Raw genomic sequence first — 20,292 nt, forward strand, 5'->3', positions numbered from 1 at the left:
TGCAAAGAAGGTAGTAAGTCCACTCTGCACCAAACAAGTTCAACAGGTTAATGCTTGAGAATGACAGAAAATGTATTGTGTGCCTCCAAAGTCATTTCCTTGTAAAATGGTAAGCTTAAATTCTGTTTTTGATTCATCAGTTTTCTGACTTGTTTGATGCGACCCACCATGAATTCCTGTCCTGTGCCAGCCCCTTCATCTCGGAGTAGCACTTGCAACCTACGTCATCAGTTTTTTACTGGATGTATTCCAATCTCTGTCCTCCTCTACAATTGTTACCCTCTATAGCTCCCGCTAATACCATGGAAGTTGTTCCCTGATCTCTTAACAGCAGTCCTGTCATCCTATCCCTTCTCCTTGTCAGTGTTTTCCACATGTTCCTTTCCTTTCCTCTCCGATTCTGTGAAGAATCTCCTCATTCTTTACATTTCAGTCCACCTAATTTTCAACATTCTTCTGTAACACCACGTCTCAAATGCTTTGATTATTTATGTTCTGGTTTTCCCACAGTCCCTGTTTTACAACCATACAATGCTGTGTTCCAAATCTACATTCTCAGAAATTTCTTCCTCAAATTAAGGTCTGTGTGTGATATTAAAAGACTTCTCTTGGCCAGGAATACCCTTTTTTGCCAGTGCTAATCTGCTTTTTATGTCGTCTGTGCTCTGTCTGTCATGGGTTATTTTGCTGCCTCGGTAGCAGAATTTGTTAACTTCATCTACTTATATTATCACTTAATTGTTGCTGTTATCATCAGTGTCCCAGAAGGAACTACTTCTACAACTTTGCTGCTGGAACTGATAAATGTTTGAGTGTGTCTCCTCTTAAAATAAGCACCCTCAGCTGGATTCAAATTCCCAGAGAACATTTCCTAATGATTCAAATGAGGCAGCCATTCAGTCTGCTTTAAATGTGGAAATTTATTATAATATTCAAAAGGCACGAGTCATTCAAGGCTATCATAAGTCTTCAGAATTAGCAGACCCTGGGGAGAAGAGTGATTCTCAGTGAGGTAAAAAGGCAAGACGTATAATCAATGATGGACTTTCTCAATAAAAAGTAACCTGCATTTTACAGAGAATTTTGTGACTAATGGAAAGAGTTTCTTGTAGGGGTATTGATTATGGCGAAGAGTTCTCGAGCTTCCAGCCGGGTGGCGGTGTCTTCAAACTGCGACGTTTCGACGAGTGACATACCCATCATCTTCTGGCGAAGTGCTGAGACTTTGCGGATGCCGGTTCCTTTATACCTGCGGTGTGCCCCCCACCACCTGGCCGTGGCAGGCTGGGTCCAGAGGAGCCAGCGGGCGGGGTGGAGGGGGAAGCGGGTGCGCCGTTCGTGTCTCCGTCAGAGCATTCTGATCGCGTCTCGTGAGCTGGACGGTTCTTGTTGCGTTCCTGGCGTATTGCGGCTAATGCTGGATTCCAGGCCACGCTCAGTTGATAGCCTTCGTCCCTGTTCACAAGATTCTCATGGACCCATATTTCTATTGATTCTTTAATGACGCTATCCCAATAGCTCCCGGCTCGGCACAGCACTCTGGTGTTTTCGAAATCAAAGGTGTGGTTTTCTTTGATGCTATGTTCAGCTATAGCAGGTTTTTTCTATCTGTCCAAGTCGAACATGCCTGATGTGTTCCTCGCACCTTTTAGAGATGCAGTGCTGCATTTGACCAATGTACTGCACACCACATTTGCAGGCAATGCTGTATATACCAGGTGTGTTTAGTTTGAGTGGGTCTTTAGCTGAGCCCAGCAGCTCTTTCGTCTTCGGCGGTGGTCGGAGGACGGTATTTATGTTTGATTTTCTTAATAGCCTCCCGATTTTGGCTGATGTGGGCCCTAAATATGGAAGAAAGGCGAGTCTCTTGTTAACTTCCTCTTGCTCTTCCTGAAATTTGTCAGCCTGTCTCCTCTTGAAGGCCCTGCCAATCTGTGTTTCACTGTACCCGTTTTTCCGAAATACCTCTCTTAGGTGGTGTAATTCGTCTGAGAGGCTTTCTTTGTCACAAATGACGTGCGCCCTATGTACCAAGGTGGTCAGTACTGACTGGCGTTGCGCCGGATGGTGGCAGCTGGTTGCATGGAGGTACAGGTCTGTGTGCGTCTTTTTTCTATATACTGAATGGCCCAGCGTGCCATCCGCTTTCTTCCTGATCAGTATGTCCAGGAATGGAATACAGCCATTCTCTTCTACTTCCATTGTGAAGGTGATATTCTCATGTATGCCGTTTAGGTGGTCCATAAACTCCTCCAGTGCCTGCCTACCATGCTGCCAAATCACGAAAGTGTCGTCCACATAGTGGAAGAAGTGCCTGGGTTTACGGTGAGCAGTTTGTAGTGCCAACTCCTCAAAGTGTTCCATATAAAGATTCGCAATCCCTGGAGCAAGGGGAGATCCCATGGCCACTCCATCCACTTGTTCATAATGCTCTCCATTGCACTTGAAGTAGGTGGTCGTAAGTGCATATTCAAAGAGCTTCATTGTTTCAGGCTCAAAGTGCTGATTAAGGAGCGCCAAGGCGTCTTGTAGCGGTACTTTCGTGAACAAGGAGGTGACGTCGAAGCTCACGAGTAGGTCATCACTCTGTATTCGGATGTCCTTCCTGGACATACTGATCAGGAAGTAAGCGGATGGCAAGCTGGGCCATTCAGTATATAGAAAAAAGACGCACACAGACTTGTACCTCCATGCAACCAGCTGCCACCATCCGGCGCAATGCCAGTCAGTACTGACCACCTGGGTACATAGGATGCACGTCATTTGTGACAAAGAAAGCCTCTCAGATGAATTACACCACCTAAGAGAGGTATGTCGGAAAAACGGGTACAGTGAAACACAGATTGGCAGGGCCTTCAAGAGGAAACAGGCTGACAAATTTCAGGAAGAGGAAGAGGAAGTTAACAAGAGACTAACTTTTCTTCCATATTTGGGGCCCACATCAGCCAAAATCGGGAGGCTATTAAGAAAATCAAACATAAATACCGTCTTCCGACCACCGCCGAAGACGAAAGAGCTGCTGGGCTCAGCTAAAGACCCACTCAAACTAAACACACCTGGTATATACAGCATTGCCTGCGAATGTGGTGTGCAGTACATTGGTCAAATGCAGCACTGCATCTCTAAAAGGTGCGAGGAACACATCAGGAATGTTCGACTTGGACAGCTAGAGAAATCTGCTATAGCTGAACATAGCATCAAAGAAAACCACACCTTTGATTTCGAAAACACCAGAGTGCTGTGCCGAGCCGGGCGCTATTGGGATAGCATCATTAAAGAATCAATAGAAATACGGGGCCACAAGAATCTTGTGAACAGGGACGAAGACTATCAACTGAGCGCGGCCTGGAATCCAGCATTAACCACAATACGCCAGGAACGCAACAAGAACCATCCAGCTCATGAGACGCGATCAGAATGTTCTGACGGAGACACAAATGGCGCACCCGCTTCTCCCTCCACCCCGCTCGCCGGCTCCTCTGGACCCAGCCTCCCACGGCCAGGTGGTGGGGGGCACACTGCAGGTATAAAGGGACCGGCATCCGCAAAGTCTCAGCACTTCGCCAGAAGATGTTGAGTATGTCACTCATCGAAACGTCACAGTTTGAAGACACCGCCACCCGGCTGGAAGCCCGAGAACTCTTCGCCAGCTGTATACGCCGGGAAAGCATACATTCACATTTACGGTATTGATTATGTTACACTTTCTATTCCAATAATGTATAAACTACTAATTAACCAATCACACTATGACTAATCCTCAAAATTCAGTTTTCAGTGTATTGAGTGAGTGGATTTCTTCAATTTGGAATAATTTTTTAAATAAAGTATCAGTTATCACAAATCGTTTTTTGCATCTCCTGGAAATTTTCATTTTTGGTGCTTACTATCTTTCCCGTGTCAACACCTAAATTGGTTCAGAGGTACAGGTATCGGTCTCAGTGGTACCTGGAGATGAGACTTGACATGAAGCATCTCCAAAGAAATATAACCAATAAATGTAATTCTTAAGCAGATAGAATTCCACCCCTCTATCATGTCTCACTGGGTGGAGATGGAACTTACTGCCTTACTGCTAATTTCCTGCATCTGCATATGAATCCTGCCCACCAGGTGACATCACTCCATCAGTAAAATGTAGAATTCCAAATGATGTATCACTCAACCAATAAAATTTATAATTCCAACTGATGCGTAATGCTCCCCAGTGTTGATGAGTAATTTTTTCAAAAGTTTAATTACTTTATATTATTTTTCTCACATTACTATTTCTTCATGGCCATGGATATTAAAAAACTTGGACTTCTTTGGATTCTGCAGTAGATACTTGAAATATAAAAGTCAGCATAATATGCAGTTGTGTAAATAAATACAACATTTCTCCAATCAATGTGACATGTATTTTTCCAATACAGTTCTCTTCATGATGAAGTACCTTTCTTTCTCTAGGAACACTGCTGTAATTACTTGACTCTCAATCTCAACATAAATATCAAAGTTTTTGACTGATCTCTCTGTACATCTTGTGTTCACTGTGACATCATAAGCATTGCCACTGCATGCTCTTTACTTGGTGGCACACCATGCTTCTCCCAACAAGGACATCTTGAAGCTTGGAACAAATGCAATACCCAGCAATTCATGGTAATATTGTAATTACCAACCCACCTTGAAGACACATTGTCCATCCTTATCCACTCACATGCAAAAGCAATGAGAAAAACCTCCAAACAGTTTTTGATTCCAAAATATTTAAGTAATAAATGGTTCCACCTTCTGTGATCATCATTCATCAGCTAATTAGACATTGAGTAACACATCACTCTGCTGGAGTGATATGTTACATGACTATAAGGGAAGCAGCCATTGCTTCCAACAGTCAGTCACCTCATAATGAAGATCGTTATTATCTTCAAAAGCTTGAGATTTAACTCAGATTTGACCAGAATTCTGAGAAGATAGGCACACATATTCTTGTCAGTTTGTACATCAGCACTGCAAGTAAATGGTTTCATCAGCATGCCTCTTTCTGTGAGCTAATTGTTTGCTTCCAATTTGATTTCCATTGCCATATTTGTTAATGTGATCAGATAAAATTGGCAGGTATTAAGGAAGTTTGACACAGTTTAGAAAAGAATGAAAATTTTTTAATTTTATTTTATTTGATTTCAGTCAGAGCCCATGTCACCCGATACAATAATTGCACATAAGGATACATACAGAACATGGGTTTGATTTAACTACAAAATATAAAACACAATTAAAAGAGATATGGGCTCAACAGAGTAGTCTGACTACACCATTACAGTAAAAGCAATGACATTTTTTAGCAACAGATCTATTCGTGGAACTAAGTGCCTCTCCAAGAGAAAAATAGCTTTAAATTTATCAGATTTTATGAAAATATGTACAGTGTCCTCGCCTGTTCATCTGTGTGTGTTATTAGTTTGGAATCCCATAGTAAAGTTTCATTGTTCTTGTAGACTTGAAACAATGGGTAGAAGTTTCTTTTCTGGCACTAAATAATTCAACTTTTTGTTGAGACTATGACTAGCAAATGGTATCATTTGACACACATCTTTCTGGATCCCATTCTCTGTGGAACAATTCATCTGTGAGAATGTATTCTGATATATTGTTGCCAATTTAAACTGTTAATTCATTTTAGGGTGATTGAAAATTTTAGCTTCTAGCACTGTTTACTTTATTTTGTTTAATACTTCATCTTCACCATCACCCCATATCCATTTAACCTACAGTTTTAATAAGTTTAACATCCTAGGATCATTCATGACCTGACCTATTACAAATCTTCTGTAGAAACCAGGTAAACATAAAAATGATAGTAGCTGTTCCACGTTTTAGGTTTGGGACAGTACTTGCCGGCTCTTATTCTTTCAGGGTAAAGATGTATTCTTGCAATTTCTAATTTTAATTTTTGTCTCAGGTAATGCAGGTTAGAGATTTTTATTGTTTTTCTCTTTTCTTATAATAGACATAATGGTCATAGTAGTAATTTACCTTCCTAAGAATTAGAAACAAGAAGTAAATGATCTATGTGTATTATTAAATCCTCAACTCTCTGCCCAGATATTTATCTCAAGTTCGAATAAAAACTTTTGCTGAAATATTTACTCCAGAAGCAATACCTTAAACTGGTATGACTTACTTTTTGAACAGAAAGGTTGTAAACAGTTCCGATTCTTGAGCTAATGGAACCTGCCACCATCCGTATGTTAGGTTCATTGAGGTAAAGAGCTCTTTTTCCTCAAACTTAGATAATAACTTTCCAATAGGTACAGTTCTATCCCTTTCAGTCTGTGTCCTTATTCAGTTTTCTTGATTCTAAAACCAAATGAACTCTGACAGTTGGTTTCTTAATTACTGACAACGAATTATTATACACACTAAGATTGTGTTTTACATAATTATCAACCATCTTCTAAATTTCTTCCCTAACAGTAGCCCTAAGACTCATGCATATGGAATAAGGTTTGCAGAAGAAAGATTTATCCTCCTCCATCTCAGACTTATCTATGTAATCTTTATTTACATCTGGTTTATCTGAAAAACTTTCTTCTATTCTTATTTCATATTGAGCTTTTTCTTCTCGAGTCAGATTATGTGGTTTTTGAGAATTTCAATTTGATACTTTTCTGTAGTTCTTGCAAAAGCTTTTCTCGCCCATTGGCTACAGTATTATCACCTGATACTACCAAATGAATATGCTATACTTTTTCTTCCGTAAACTCCATTCAGTTATTTTGGGGAACTATAGTGGCCTCTACACCACAGACTCCTCATACAACCCCTTTCCTATCAAAATCTGATACCAGTTTCTTTTCCAGTAACCAGTCTAAACATTACAGGATAATTCTGTTTAATTTAGATGTTACCGACATTGTTTGGGCAGAAAGTGTATAAGGTAATAGTGAAAGCTGGTTGTGTTTCCTCGTTAACTGGTTTTCCCTTATTTACCATAATTCCAACAACATATATCCATGTTATTGGTAGCACGCGACAACAAAACATTTCATGATCATGCTAGAAATTTCTGCAACAATGAAGATATTTCACGTACAGAATTGAAATTAATGTCTACTCTTCTTCTGCAAATTTTGCCTGCTGTAATAAATCTTAACTATTCCTTTTGAAGTTCCATCTTTCCTTGCTCAAATAATCACTCACAAGTAGATAGTGGATGTGTGTGTGTGCTGCTACCTTTTTTTGTACAAGGGCCTACAAGTCCAATGAAATGTCCTGGAACCTAGCTCCTGCTTCAGAACATGCATTATTTTCTGGCAACTTGTTCTGAAAAGGCCACTGTGTTGGTCTATTTACATATTAATTGATTGTATTCTCTGAATTAAATGTTAAATTTCTGTTATCGAATTGGTTATTCATTGTTATATTTTTTCTTAATTTTACAGTATTTGCCCTACATCTTCTAGACATGCTGTTATCCTCCTCAGCTATATCCCCTTCTAAATAACTGAAGACAAAAATCTACTTTTTTTCCTATCACCCTAATGCTTTGATAGTGCTCTTGATGAAGTGTGGGATGGACATTCCCTCTGTGATTAAATTCCTTACATCAGTTTATCACCGATTCTAAGTGAAATTCTTCTGATAATTCTATGGGAAGCCCACAACCTGTATTACATTCTTTTTAATTATATGAAGAATTTTGTTTAGAATTGGCAATAAATTTGAGTAAACAGTTCCCAAAATTTAAACATGAAGGCCCACAACCTGTATTACATTTTTTTAATTATATGAGGAATTTTGTTTAGAATTGACGATAAATTTGAGTAAACAGTTCCCAAAATTTAGACATGAAGGGGTTGTCCATCTTACATATTTTTTTTTCAATATTATGAGAAGGAAAGTTGCTACTCACTATATAGCAGAGATGCTGAGTAGCAGATAGGCACAACAAAAAGACTCTCACAATTAAAAAGATATGAGTGATGACTGGGTGGGGGTAAGGAGGAGGCTAGGGCGGGGAGATAATATGGGAGGAAGGGTCGCAGACAGTGAAGTGCTGCAGGTTAAACGAAGGGCCGGTGGGAGGTGGTGGTGGGAGGGGGGGGGGGAGGGGGGAGTAGTGGAAAAGGAGAGTGATCAAGAGAGTGGGTGTGGTGGTGGAATAACGGCTGTGTAGTGCTGGAATGGAAACAGGGAAGGGGCTGGATGGGTCAGGACAGTGACAAACGAACGTTGAGGCCAGGAGGGTTATGAGAACGTGGGATATATTGTAGGGAGAGTTCCCACCTGAGCAGTTAAGAAAAGCTGGTGCTTATGGGAAGGATCCAGATGGCACAGGCTGTGAAGCAGTCATTGAAATGAAGGAAATCATGTTTGCAGCACGTTCAGCAATAGGGTGGTCCACTTGTTTCTTGGCCACAGTTTGTCAGTGGCCATCCATGTGGACAGACAGCTTGTTGGTTGTCATACCTACATAGAATGCAGCCCAGTGGTTGCAACTTAGCTTGTAGATCACATGACTAGTTTCACAGGTAGCCTTGCCTTTGATGGGATAGATGATGTTAGTGACCGCACTGGAGTAGGTGGTGGTGGGAGGATGTACGGGATAGTGGTATTACAAGGGTATGAGCCATGAGATAAGGGATTGGGAGCAGGGGTTGTGTAAGGATGGACAAGTATCTTATGTAGGTTCGGTGGATGGCGACATACCACTGTGAAAGGGGTGGGAAGGATAGCAGGCAGGACATTTCTCATTTCAGGGCATGACGAGAGGTAATCGAAACCATGGCAGAGAATGTAATTCACTCGCACCAGTCCTGGGTGGTACTGAGTTATGAGGGCAATGCTCCTCGGTGGCTGGATGGTGGGACTGTGGGAGATGGTGGGAGACGAAAGATAAGGCACGGGAGATTTGTTTTTGTTCATGGTTGGGAGGATAATTACGATCAGTGAAGGCTCCAGAGAGACCCTCGGTATATTTCAAGAGGGACTGCTCACCACTGTACATGCAACGACCATGGGTGGTTATGCTGTACGGAAGTGACTTCTTTTTATGGAACAGGTGAAATCTGTCGAAGTGGAGGTATTGCTGGTGGTTAGTAGGTTTGATACAGACAGAGGTACTGATGTAACCATATTTGAGGTGGAGGTCAACATCTAGGAAGGTAGCTTGGTGGGTTGAGCAGGACCAGTTGAAGCAAATTGGGGAGAAGTTGTTTATGTTATGGAGGAATGTGATAGGGTGTCCTCACTTTCGACCAAGATAGCAAAGATGCCATCAGTGCATCTGAACCAGGTGAGGGGTTTAGGATTCTGGTTGTTTTGGAAGAGTTCCTGTAGATGGCCCATGAATAGGTTGGCATAGGATGGTGCCATGTAGGTGCTCATAGCCATACCCTGGATTTGTTTGTAGGCACTGCCTTCAAAGGAGAAGTAAGTGTGGATGAGGATATAGTTGGTCATGGCCACTAGGAAGGAGGTTGTTTGTTTGGAATCTGTCAGGTATTGGGAAATGTGTTAAGGCCATGGTCACATGGTCATTGGGTATGTTAGTGTAAATGGAGGTGGCATCAATTGTGACGAGCAGGGCACCGTGTGGGAAAGAGACAGGAACTGTGGAGAGTCAGTGGAGGAAATGATTGGTATCTTTTACATAGGAGGATAGGTTCCGGGTAATAGGTTGAAGATGTAAGTCTACAAGAGCAGAGAATCTCTTAATGGGGGTACAGTAACTGGCCACAATGAGGCATGCTGGGTGATTAGATTTATGGACTTAAGGAAGCTTGTAGAAGGTAGGAATGCAGGGAGTGGTAGGAGTGAGTAGAGAGGTGGTCTCTGGGGAGACTGGGATTGGGCCTAAGGATTTGAGTAGTGACTGGAGATCCTGTTGGATTACTGGAATGGGGTCACCGTGGCAAGGTTTGTAGGTGGAAGTATCTGACAGCTGGTAGAGTCCTTCTGCCAGGTAGTCCTTGCGGTTCAAAACAACAGTGGGGGAACCTTTGTCCATAGGTAGGATTATAAGGGGGGATCAGTTTTTAGATGGTGGACTGCAGTTCTTTCTACAGATGTGAGGTTAGTTTGCATGTTGAGGGATTTGGAGAATGATACTGGGGCAAGGTTAGAGGTTAAGAAATTCTGAAAAGTTAACAGGGGGTGGTTTAGGTGCAGTGGGGGTGGATCATGGTTGGCTGGAGGAGTTAACTTAGTTAGGCAAGGTACAGTATTGGTCTTTGGTTGAGTCTGATTGGTAGTCTTGGTGGCAAAAAAGATTTTCCACTATAGGGACTGGGAGGAGAGAAGGTCTTTAACAAGTCCTGCATGATTGAATTTGGGAGTGGGACAAAAGGTGAGGCCTTTGGAAAGGACTGATATTTCTCAGGGGCTAAGGCTTCTGGAGGAAAGATTCATGACTGTGTTGCAGGTCTGTTTAGGTTCTGGATTCTGTGTGATGGTTTGAGTTTTGGAGGGTGGGGTAAGTGTGGTAGATCTGTGAGACAGGGTTTGTCAGCTGTGAGGGGACGTGTGGGAGGTTTGGAGGTTGTTGTAGAGGTGGTGGACAGTGTTACTCCAAGGCGGGAGTAGGAAGTGAGCAGGATGGAGAGCTTTTTGAGGTAATGTTGTGCATGTTGCTCAAGTTGCTGCAGGGCAGGAGATTCAGTGTGTGTTATGGGTTCCAGGAATTTGGGATTGCACAGCAGGAGAATTTTGCAGATGGAGAGAAGTTACTGAAAGGAGGTTTGGGCTTGTTTAATATGGTTTAGCAAGACTGTGTTGGTGAGGGCATAGGATTGGTGGAATCTGAACACGTGGAGGGCATTGTGGAAAGAAGTGTGGCAGCTAGAGATGGGTAATTGGATGATAAGGCCATTAGGGGGGATTCCATGAGACAAGCAACAATGCAGGAACATTATGTGGGACTGGGATCTGGCTAGGGATGAAGAATCTTCTCTGTATTGATGCAGATGGAAGGAGCAAGGATCCATGGTGGTGGAAAAAATGCAAAAAATTATGTAAATAATGTAGAATTACGTCCGAAAAATTTCTTAAAGATACACTTAAATATCTGTGAAAATTCATGAAATGGATGCAGGAGGGGGGGGACATGAAATCTGAGGGAGATGACGATAGTGAAAGGCGAAAACTCACTAAAACTGACAAGAAGTCTCAAGGATCAAACTAAAGAGGTCTGAGGGTGGATAAGTATGAAGAAGGGAGATGGCAAATGTGCAGGATGAGATGAAATTAGTGAATGCGAACTGGGATAGAATGGAGAAAGTTTGGGGAGGTGTTCGTAGGATGAGATACAAGATCGTGTGGCACTGGAAAGGTGCGGGGGTTAACACAAAAAAAAAAGGGTGATGATGCAGGGAGAGTGATTAGTTTCAAAGTATAGGATTAATTATATCGGCGGGAGTAACGTGGAATATAAGATGCTGTACCAACAGTCAGCATGACCGAGCGAGGTGGCGCAGTGGTTAGCACACTGGACTCGCATTCGGGAGGACGAAGGTTCAATCCCGTCTCCAGCCATCCTGATTTAGGTTTTCCGTGATTTCCCTAAATCGTTTCAGACAAATGCCGGGATGGTTCCTTTGAAAGGGCATGGCCGATTTCCTTCCCAATCCTTCCCTAACCCGAGCTTGCGCTCCGTCTCTAATGACCTCGTTGTCGACAGGACGTTAAACACTAACCACCACCACCACCAATCAGCATGGTCTTATAGCTGTCTGTTGCATGCAGCCAAGAAGGTTGATACAGTGTGGCTTGTAAGTAGAGTGTGTAGTGTGGTTTGTAAGGCGGCAAGAGAAACACAGGAAAGAAGAGGAAAAAAGTACGGATATAGAGTATTGTGATGCATATATTTTCAGAGCAATTTCAAAGCATTGGATTGATATGAAAAAAGTGGATTTTGTTCAGTTATTTAGAAGGGGATGCTGCCGACTGAGCAGCAGCACGTTTGGAATTCACTGCAAGGAATTACTTCCAAGAAGAGTCTAAAAATAAATATTGGTCATCTTTTACTCATAGAAAATTAGCACTCAACTTGTTAGATCCTGATTATTGTAATACTAGTTGAGGTAGCTTTAAGAGATCAGCTGACAAATGAGGTGTACTAACAGATGACTCTATCTTTTCTTGCTCTTTTTCTTCAGTCATATTATTCTAATGTTCCTTCAGTGTTCTGAAAGTGGAGATAGCTATTTTGTCTAGCTATTTTGTTTGAATCTTTACAGTGTTCTGAAATATTTTACCTCATGATAGTGTCTGAAATTTGTTTCTGCACTTCTACAAATTCTCATCTAGTAAACTAACAAAATTAATTATTTAATTAGTAATTAATAATTAATTTTAATAATAATTAACATAAATATTAATATACATTGAAGATTAACAATACTATTAATAACAATTTTTCAATAATTAATAAACTTAATGATCTCATAATGTAATTCATCATTTAAAGTAAGCATAGTAGTTTTTAATTCTACTATTTGTTGATTTATGTACGCCTTTTCATGACTGTCTCAGCAATACGTTCCCTGTAACTTACTAGCTTGCCACTCTATCTTTTCATCAGTTGCATCTAATTTGACATTTGTCTCAGCAGCATTAATATTTGTTTGTCCTATCTCTGCATTCAGATCAGAACCTAGTCAGAAATAGCTCATAATCTGACACTTGACTAGAAATTCACTGCTTAAATTAAACTCTTTTCTCTTTCTCTGACGAAGTATCTTACAATACAGGAAAACAAAAAGAAAATAAAAATGTTCTGGTGTTTATATAACTCACCCGGGTGCACTGTGCTGTACACTGCATTGTGATGTGTACTGCACCATGTCTGTGTTGCTCTCGGTGAAGCTGTGAAGTAATTGTGCAACTGTCTCCGGAACTGGAAATTGCTGCATGTTCACTGCAGTCAGTTAACATCTGCAAAGTAATTGGCTGTCGTTGTTCTGTTCCTTCACTTTTAAAAGTCTTTGCTGTGACCTCTCTGGTGCTTAGATTATCATGCACAATTTCATTCTTCGATCTGTCATGTATTTGGTTGCTATTGGCAATGCAACCCCTTTACGAGTATTGTTCATCTACGTCTACAAGAATACTCTGCAAATCACACTTAAATTCCTGGCAGAGGGTTCATCCAACCACCTTTACAAAAATGCACTATTACTCCACTCTCGAACAGTGTGAGGAAAAAAACGAACATCTATATCTTTCTGTGCATCCTCAGATTTCCCTTATTTTTATTATGATCATCATTTCTTCTCCCTCCTATTTCTCAACAATACAGAATGTGCAGCTCTTCTTTGAACTTTCTCAATGTACTCTGCAAACCCTATCTGGTAAGGATCCAACATTGCACTGCAGTACTCCAAAAGAGGATGGACAAGCATAGTGTAGGCAGTCTCTTCAGTAGATCTGTTGCGCATTCTAAGTGTTCTGCCAATAAATCACAATCTTTGGTTCGTCTTCCCCTCAACATTTCCTGTGTGTTGTTCTTAATTGTAATTCCTACGTATTTAGTTGAATTTTCAGCTTTTAGGTTTGATTGCTTTATCAAGTAACCGAAGTTTAGTGGATTCCTTTCAGCGGTCACTCACATTTCTCATTACTTGGGTTCGATTGCTAATTTTTGCACCATACAGATATCTTTTCTGAATCATTTTGAATTTTTTTTTATCTTGCAATGACTTTGTTAGATGATAAACAAGATCATCATCTGCAAACAGTGTAAAACGGCTGCTCAGAGTGTCTCCTAAATCAGCATTTATACAGATACAGAACAGCAGAGGGTCTGTAACACTACCTTGGGAAACACCAGAAATCACTTGCATTTTACTTGATGACTTTCCATCAGTTACTATGAACTATGACCTCACTGACAGGAAATCACAAATCCAGTCACACAACTGAGATGATATTCCATAACCACACAATTGATTACAAGCTGCTCTTGAGGTACAGTGTCGAAAACAGGTGTTTCTTCAGATACGTTTCCTTCCTGTACTCTTCTTTTAAAATTTTGCTTAATATTTTTCTCTTTTGTCATTATTTGTGGTCTACATATTCTCTTGTGAAATTTAAGTTTTTGTTACACTTTCAGAAATAAACTGTTGTCATTTGGACTGCATTCTGCAATTGAGGCACCACAAATCAGGCATAAATTCAGTTTCTTCTCCGACTATAACACCTTTAAAATTCTGGATTGCTATGCCATACGTCTATGAAATAACTTGTGAGACTCCAGTTAACAGCTTTTATATTCTCTTCACCAATAGATACATTAACCTGACTGCATTAATACTTTCTTGATTCAATATCCAGAATATCAGTGAAAAACTAAGTTCATTTTATGTTCCTTATAACAAGCTCCCATGCTTTAGAGGTCTTCTCATTTCCAAGGCTATATGGCATGGAATATTTATTTCTATGTCCGAGTCAGTATTCCCTCTCATGAAGTCACTGTGATCACTGTCCCCTGCTGCAGATGCACATTGTTCCTTGATTTATGAGGATGAATCAAAAAGTAAATTGCACTTCCAAGTTATGGCCATTTATTTAACCACAATATCTTCACAACACTGCTGTGACAACGTACTAAGTAAGTTCATTTTTCCACATAGTCCCCAAGGGACTTCCCAGAACATCTAACCAACTTATCAGTTCTGGATGCATAGGAATCACATCCAGTGCCATGTAATCACCTACATAGAGCTGCTTTCACCTCTTCATCGTTTCGGAACCACCATCCACTGAGATCCCCTTTCATCTTGCTGGAGACATAACAATGACATGTCGCTAGGTCTGGACTGTATGGAGGATGTTGCCATACCTTCCACTTGAATCACTGCAGCAGTTCTAATCTTTGACGAGACAAGTGTGGTGTTGCATTATCATGCAACAAAAGCACACTGGTGCTTAATTTTGCCCGTCGCATTTCTTTAATTGCCTTATGCAAAAGGTGCAATGTTTTAACAGTACGGAGCAGAGTTGATTGTAATGTCCTTGTCAAAAAACAATCGCCATCACCTTTCCTCCTGAAAGTTGGACTTTAGCCTTCTTTCACTGTGGTGATGTGGTGTACACCCATTCCATCAATGTTCTCTTTGTTTTTTGGGGTGAAGTGATAGACTCACATTTCATCCCTTGTGATGATTCACTGCAGAAATTGTTGCCCTCCACAGAATACCATTTCACAAATGCCAGTGACAGCTGGAAATGTTGCCCCGTGTGAACATTGGTGAGCAGTGCTAGGACCCATCAGGCACACAGTTTTGGTATCCAACTTGCTGGTGAACAGTGGAGAACACACGGCCATATGAAGTGTTCAGCATGCTGGCAGTTTCTTGCAGTGTTATGCAATGATCCTGTCTGATGATCACATCCACACCATCAACATTTGCAACATTACTGGACGTTGCGGGCCTGCCTTTGCATTATTTGTCAGTGAGATCCATTTGCCCTGTGTCAAATCATGTACAACACTTAACAATACCTGGGCGAGAGGTTGTGTGCTCATCATATACAGCAGTGATTTAATGATGAATGTCCATGCAACTGAGCTGTTTAACCTACAGAATTCTGATTGTTGCTTGCACCTTCAGTTTGGAATGAACATCCAGTTGACATGCCATTGAACCTAGCCCACTCCTGTCGGATGTGTCAACAGTTACTTTGCATGCTACTCATTGGCCATGGCCAGGACATACAGCATGCTTTCGCAGAGAGCTAGTGTAACTTACTTTTTGATTCACACTTGTAACTCACCACATGCAAAATAAAGATAAAATCAACAAACGAAATCTGTACATTTATACTTGACATGTTATTCTATGTTACTATTATCATACTGTATTATTAACTTTCAGTTGCAAGTATCATTTGTCAGTAAGAAGATATAGGGATACTAATCATTCTTCAGGAGGAGTATGTATCACCACAGGGTTCTTCTAACCAGCTCCACATTTCCTGAAATGCAAGATTAAGAACTTGCTTTCCAACTTATCCATTCAGCCCACTAATTTCCTTACTCATTTTGTGTTATTCCCCCCACATTTTCATCCTTACCCATTCCTTCTGCCATTGTGTTTGTTGGACTTATTTATTCTTCTGCACCATTTTTTCTGTATTTTTAATCTGTTTATCACATTTCATTTATATTACTATTTTAACTAGCTGGTTTCTCTTCTTCTCCCATCCATCTCCACCTCTCACTCCTTTGCATCCAAGTCTGGCAGAGTGCTTATGGATGCAACTTTTTGACCACACTCTTATGCCTTTTTCTTTTGGTTAGATACCCTTCCTTCATTAGTAGTGCTGTTTGTTTATTTTTATGTATTTCTACCTACTGTACTGGGAGTTGCGCCTTTTGAATGTCAGTGCTGGCAGTCCATTTATCTCTTAGTGAATTTAATGAATTGAATATTATATCATCTCACATTAGCATTTTATTTAAATGTTTAATCTGCTAATGTGATGGGGAGTGATAAGATGCTTGTAATGATTTAAATAAGTTAAGCCTGTCTCACAAAGGGATGTTACAGAGTGGTAATCTGCGATTTTCAGCATATTTGTAGGATTTGAAGATTGGTGCCCAGTTATCAGTTTCCTAAAACAGTGTGTTGCAGGTCACAAAAAAATCAGAAAAATTCATTTAAAGACTAGAATATTTTTGAATTCTGTTAGGAATAAAACATTTGATGGTAATTGGCAAATTCAGTGATTGCTCAGTGCTTAGCATAATCGGTTTGAAATAATTAAGTCACTGGAGCAGATGTTGCTAGCAGCATACTTTTTTAAAATTCCATATATTTGGTAACAAATGTAAATGTTAATTAATGAATAGAAAACTCTAATTTTTAATAAAAATAACATATTTTTCAGAATAAAATTAAAATGCAAAACACCAAATAGAGAACCAAATGCTTTTTCGTTTAACAAAGAGACATTTAACATTTCTGTATGAAATTTGTATTGGCCCATTTCTGTTAAAAATTATGATTCAGTATTTGTTAGTTAACATTTCCATTTGTTAATAATTTTTGAATTTAAAAAAAGAAAAATATATATGCTTCTAACAGGATTCAACCAGCAACTTTGCGATTATAATCCAATTACACTACTCCTCAAACTACTGGTGAAAATGTTTTGTGTTTTAATAGGACTCAAAAATTTTCAAATCATCAAAGGTGAGTTTTAAATTTTTTTTTAGGATTTTGTCACACTGCTGTAGGAAACTGATGTTCAGACACTGACCCCGAAATCCTATAGGTATGAAGAGAATTGAAGAGGACAGAGCAGTCTGTAAGGTCCCCTTGTCAGTATAAATCTGAAATTAAGTTATGTGCAAAGTATTAATAGATCTGTATTTTTCCAGTAATGGCATTATATCCCCAGACAACTTGCTTCTACAAAGCAGTTGTGAATCAGCTGCCAACTACTTCCACTGAAGAATATGAAGTTCTGTTTGAGGACTCATCGTATGCAGAAGGCTATTCACCACCTCTTACTGTGGCACAACGTTATGTTATATCCATAAAGGACAAGAAAAATAAAATTCAAACTTGACACACATCGTTTATCATATTATTTATTCCTAATTCCTTGTCAGATTGAGAATATCTATGCTTGTGTTTGCATGCATATGATCTGTGTATTTTTGAAATGAGATCACAGTATGACTGAATATCAAGCATATGGTACTATCTGACTGTATCACAAATGAAAAGAAGAGATGAGGGTGATATAAAACAGGAAGTAAAGTGGCATGTCAAAGTTTCAGGTTGGCTTAAGCCAGACACATTTGTAAAATAAAATGCTAATGATCAGTAATGTCAATTCAGTGGTGATTATGTTGATTTACTCTAATGAGTAGAAGATAAAATTGAGTTTTTTTCAAATGCTGAGATTTACAAATGGTAACAAATTTACTTCAAAGAGTTTTTGTGGGTGGCTTCTAAGTTCCAATTCTCAGTTTCAATCAGCATAGTAAGAAAGTTAAAAATCTTAGACAACAGGTAGTTATATTAGCAGTCTTGCATTAAAAGAGTTGTTTACTTTCCTCTGAAGACGACTATTTTAGCCGGAGTGAAAATGCAACAGTGAACCACTGTGTGTAAAAATGATTTTTTTTTTCCAAAAGGCTTTTCCTCATTGTCAGATTAAAAAATTTAACTGTCATACAAATATTTCTAACTTTCTTACACAAAATGCATTTGTTGAAATGATAGTTTGGAAAAGTTTGAAGGTAGCATTTCCAAGTTCATTCTATTATCCTTATGCAGCAAGTATCCAAAACAAACAAGACCTGCTGTAATTCAAAAACACCTGCTCATTCTAATATGATGAAAATAGGTGGTGATATTTAACACTGACATCAAAGTATGCACAAACATAATTTATACCTAGAAATAATTACTACCATTTAGTAAAATTAATAACAAATCATTCCTCAGGCCTGCAATGTACTCTATGTATCCAAAAATTACTTTCAGTCACCAAGTGGTCGAGAAATTGTCACAGTTGATACTTTGACCTCATATAACTCAAAAATGTTGAATGACACTTTTGAAATTTTAATAGTGTTAAGCACAAAAAATTGCACACTTCATCCATTGGGCTAATACTAGTTTCAAAATACTACCAACAATAAAATATGCAACAGACATAGGAGATGATAGCTAGAACTGTAAAGTTGCTTGAAACAAACTACTTATATTTGAATAATATTCCAGCAAAGAGAGTAGAATTTTTGAAAAATTCTGATTTGACGCAATCGGTGTATGTCCCTAAATTAGAACTATCAATTTCAGTCAAATAACTTTCCATCCTGCACTGAACCCATACCTTTATGATGCCTGTTTGATGGTAGTACATGGCGATATAGCTGTGTCAAATGAATTGTACGATACCATTAAAATTCTAATGAGCTGTGTCAAATGAATTGCACGATACCATTAAAAGTCTAATGATGTTTCTTTGTAATTGCAAAACTTATTTTCGTTTAGAGAATTTTAGATATCATTATGATGTTTGGCAACTGTTATTTGAAATTTCATTTATCATATTATATTTTTTTCATTATATTGTGAAAATCCATTTCTTTCATTTTCATGTTGCATGTGAAAACATTAATTATCATGTGAAATTGCATCGCCTTCTATCATCAGTAAATTCAGAAATTTGAGCATTTAACACTATTTAGATATCAAAACTACATTATAAAATTATACCTAAAATTATTTCATTGCATTAAAATTATAAAATTGTTAATGTCTTGAATATTAATTTTTTTGTAAATGTGGAATTGAACTAACTTAAGTATTCACCTTTGACTCATTGCACCATTGAGTCATGCTATCTTTGTTTACTGCATGTTTGGTATGACTTTTAAGGAGTCTTCAATGTGTGCTGAGAAAGGACAGAGGCATGGCTGTGACTTGCCTCTATGTAAGATGGAGTGTAGTTATTGTTTGGTGAACTGAATTCTGTCACGTGTATGTGAAATCAAAACATTAATTTTTGTAAATCTGAGAGTAACTTCCACCTCTATTATTAAGAGGATTACAGAGGATTATATACTAGGGATTGGCAAACTTGCTGCAATTTTAACAGATAATGCTTGAAATGTCACAAGTAGTAAATATAATTTATTTTTTATTTTTTTAAGGAACAACAAATAAGGCATAGTTTGGTTTCGCGTTTTCATCCAGAGGAAAGTCCAGTATAGAGAGTATTCAAAGAACTCAACAGGTTTATTACAACCTAACTCCCCACAAACAGACTAAATGGATAGAGTATTTAGGTCCATTTCAACAACCTGTCAACAACCTTCCCCACACTTCCTCTGTTTTCATGCCGACAGAATTAGTGTTTTGAAAAACTAAAACCGATGAGTGGCCCAAACCACTACCACAAATGCCTCAGAATGAGGTATCATTGGAAGAAAAGGTGAGCCAAGCATTGTAACTCATAGTGAGAGGGCAGAAAAGAGAGAGAAAATATATGACAAGAGATTAGGGCGTATGTGTATATTCAGAAGTACTACTACACACCCACCTCAAATCAACCAATCGGAAGAAATTAAACTGCAAGTGGCAACTGTTATATATGGGCCATACGTGATATCTGACAGTCCACATCTTGGACACTATCTTTTGGAACACCCAAATTTAGGAAAGGCGCAAGGGTTATATCTGCACAGGGGTCTAAAGAATTTTGTACACTGAAAGCAACATTTTATGGGACATAGTATACTAATGCCAAATATGACAATTGACTGAAGGTGATAGATACTGA

General features: G+C 39.2%; 1 protein-coding gene across 5 annotated transcripts in view; it reads left to right on the plus strand.

The window, feature by feature from the left end:
• Positions 1 to 17,566, plus strand: part of LOC124789631 (SAGA-associated factor 29) — a 60,240-nt gene extending 42,674 nt beyond the window's left edge. For all 5 annotated transcript variants that reach the window (XM_047257053.1, XM_047257052.1, XM_047257055.1 and 2 more), the window contains one exon: positions 17,372 to 17,566. In XM_047257053.1, coding sequence (XP_047113009.1) covers positions 17,372 to 17,562 — 191 coding nt within the window. In that variant the 3' untranslated portion in view covers positions 17,563 to 17,566. The remainder of the gene's footprint in view (positions 1 to 17,371) is intronic.
• Positions 17,567 to 20,292: the final 2,726 nt, after the last annotated feature.

The sequence above is a fragment of the Schistocerca piceifrons genome, chromosome 3, assembly GCF_021461385.2.
Source record: "Schistocerca piceifrons isolate TAMUIC-IGC-003096 chromosome 3, iqSchPice1.1, whole genome shotgun sequence".
Classification (NCBI taxonomy): domain Eukaryota; kingdom Metazoa; phylum Arthropoda; class Insecta; order Orthoptera; family Acrididae; genus Schistocerca; species Schistocerca piceifrons.